At 42.4% G+C, this 3,111-nt stretch overlaps 1 protein-coding gene across 1 annotated transcript; it reads left to right on the top strand.

Annotated features, from left to right (window-relative positions):
* The first annotated feature begins 668 nt into the window (after positions 1–668).
* LOC114616103 (C-C chemokine receptor 1-like protein 1) lies at positions 669–2,785 on the top strand. The gene has a single exon (XM_028761628.1). The coding sequence runs from the start codon at positions 730–732 to the stop codon at positions 1,798–1,800; it is 1,071 nt and encodes a 356-aa protein (XP_028617461.1). The 5' UTR covers positions 669–729; the 3' UTR covers positions 1,801–2,785.
* Positions 2,786–3,111: the final 326 nt, after the last annotated feature.

Below are 3,111 nucleotides of genomic sequence, written 5' to 3'. Positions count from 1 at the left end.
GAAGGAAGGAAGGAAGGAAGGAAGGAAGGAAGGAAGGAAGGAAACTTTTTCAAGTGGTGACAAGGCCATTTGCCCTCTAAGAACATTTAAGAATATTTATTTATTGAAATCCATGAGGTTCTTGGGTTTACTACTCTTTGCCAAGACTATCCTTCTTTCTAGAGTCTTTGTGGAGACTTCAGAAGCAGTCACAGCATTTTGATTAGTGATTGGAAAGTCCAATAGCTGTAGGGCTGGGTTTGAGCATCCTCTGTTTCAATGCAAGCCCTCATTCTCACCATTCTGTGTCCTGGGGCACAGTTCCCGACACTGCACCCCTGAGACATGACCTATAAAATAGGAATAAAGTATATCCTCAAGAGGTTTTAAATACTAAGTCCAATGTCTAAAGCCCTTGGGTAGGGGTAGATCACTTAAGAATCTTCAGTTTGAAGAGGGCTGTGAAGTCCCCTTTTGTGTTGTTCTTACTCACCCACAGGTGAAATCACTGAGTAAATTGTTTACACACTTTTTTTTCTGTAACTCTATTAAATTACTAGTTTAATGTAGGTAGGAAGGATGTGAACACTCCTTTTCACCATTTCAACTTCAGGGTTTGGTAAACTCTAGCCACTAGCAAATAGTTCAATCGGTTGAAGAAATATAAGCATTTCCTTGTCTTTGTTTTCCAGAGTCCTACGTGTTTAACAGCAAAACAAATATTGTCCGTGTCCTGTAGAAGAATTTACAATGGAGAGTCCAGCTGTAACGGAGCCCTCCCACAACACAGATACCGAGGATAACTTCATACCTGCATTATTATGTTTCAGCATCAATGTGAGGGCATTTGGAATCACAGTGCTGACTCCCCTGTACTCTCTGGTGTTCGTCATTGGCGTGATAGGCAATGTCCTGGTGGTTCTGGTGCTCATACAACACAAGAGGCTTCGAAACATGACCAGCATCTACCTGTTCAACCTGGCTATCTCTGATCTGGTCTTCCTTTCCACATTACCCTTCTGGGTTGACTATATCATGAAAGGAGACTGGGTTTTTGGTAATGCCATGTGTAAGTTTCTGTCTGGATTTTATTACCTGGGCTTGTATAGCGACATGTTTTTCATTATCCTGCTTACGATTGATAGATACCTAGCTGTTGTCCATGCCGTGTTTGCCCTGAAGGCCCGGACTGTTACTTTTGGCATCATCAGTAGCATCATTACCTGGGTCCTGGCTACCTTGGTTTCTATTCCTTGTCTGTATGTTTTCAAAAGCCAGATGGAGTTCACTTACTATACCTGCAAAGCAGTTTTGCCCAGGAAAAGCCTGTCACGGTTTTTGAGGTTTCAGGCTCTAACAATGAACATCCTTGGACTAATTTTGCCTCTGTTGGCCATGATTATCTGCTACACGAAGATCATCATTGTTCTACACAGAAGACCCAATAAGAAGAAAGCCAAAGCCATGCGTCTGATTTTTGTTATTACACTTCTCTTCTTCCTCCTCTTGACTCCCTATTATCTGGCTGCCTTTGTTTCTGCTTTTGAAGATGTCCTGTTCACCTATAATTGTTTGAGAAGCCAACAGGTGGACCTGTCCTTGATGATAACTGAAGCACTTGCCTACACCCACTGCTGTGTCAACCCAATCATTTACGTCTTTGTGGGTGAACGGTTCCGGAAGTACCTCTGGCAGCTGTTTCGGAGGCATACAGCGGTATCCCTGCCAAAATGGCTGCCCTTCGTCTCCATGGACCGAGCACAGAGGGCCAGTGCCACGTCTCCATCCACAGGGGAAATTGAGGTCTCTGCTGACTTATAATTCGGACCCCTGGATGCCAACAAAGGCTCAGAAGAGAGTGAAAAGACAATGTGCCTCTCCAAGACAAATACAGACTGAGGATTCACTCTCTTGTAAAACAGAGGAACCTTGCGGGTAGCTTAGATAGAATGTTTGCCGTGATCTTCCTGTCAGAAAGGGGATATATGAACAAATTGAGACAGTCCAGAGACAGGGACAATAGGTTCCAGAGAAGGTCTTAGACCCAACAAGAGGTAGGGTTTGCGCACTGCCAAACAAAGTGAACCCCACTCTCAGTGATTATGGAACCAGTTAAGTACACAATTGTGTGTACTCTGAACCTGGAAGTCAATGGCAGCTCACAGATGCCGCCTCTACATCTTGAAAACCCTGGAACTCAAGGTCAAAGTTTTTGAGACCTATTGAGGCACTGCTTTGTCATTTCAATAGGAACATCTTTAGAGAGATTTTCTATTTCTTAAAACTAAAGATTTCCAGCAAGTGAACAGGGAAGGCTACTCACCTTTCCTATTTATAGCCTTCTCCCTAAAGGGTCAGGCCTCTAAGTATATAATTAATGTAACATAATAATGTGCACTGCATATATTTATTATGTTACATTAACCTCCACCTCACCTTTCTAATCCTGCAGGTTCTATGTATCTAATCTGGAGTAATACTTTCTAATGCTTTGTCTTTACTTAATAGCAGGGGCAATACATGTTGTGTGAAATGCGTTCTGGAACAATTGTATCCTGCTTGACTTTGGACTTGGTTTACCTGATGATTCCATTTTCAGTGGCTGCCATCTGCTTACCTTGAGAGAGTTTACTGGGTTTGATAACTCCATTTACTGATTTTATATCAGGCTGGGAAGTGATAGACTTTTATTTTCTAGTGCTTCATTCCTCTCGATTACTTCCCTCCCTGTGATATCTATGTATTCATTTGTCTTACTCTATGCTGAATAGAAATCCTTAATTTTGGTGTAATAAATTTCATCAACTTTTTATTTGCTTCTGCTTTTTAAATATTGTTTGAAGGCTTCATGGGCCCATGTAGGAGGAGCTAAGGTGGGAGGAGTTAGGAGAGGAAGAGGAGGAGTAAGGAGGAGAGGAGGAAGAGGAGGAGCTAGGAGAGGAGGGAGAGAGAGAGAGAGAGAGAGAGAGAGAGAGAGAGAGAGAGAGAGGAGATGGAGGTGGATGTTCACGTGTCTGTAGCAGTCAAAGGTAGTTGGTATATCTAGGTTGGGTATTGGGTTACACTTCTGATTGTATGAGCATCTTGTTATTAATCATTATCAAACATATAAAGCCTTTGATTGACCTTTAA

This window comes from Grammomys surdaster, unplaced genomic scaffold (assembly GCF_004785775.1).
Source record: "Grammomys surdaster isolate TR1022 unplaced genomic scaffold, NIH_TR_1.0 280464, whole genome shotgun sequence".
In the NCBI taxonomy this organism is placed as follows: Eukaryota; Metazoa; Chordata; class Mammalia; order Rodentia; family Muridae; genus Grammomys; species Grammomys surdaster.
This window is presented reverse-complemented; position numbering and strand designations above follow the sequence as displayed.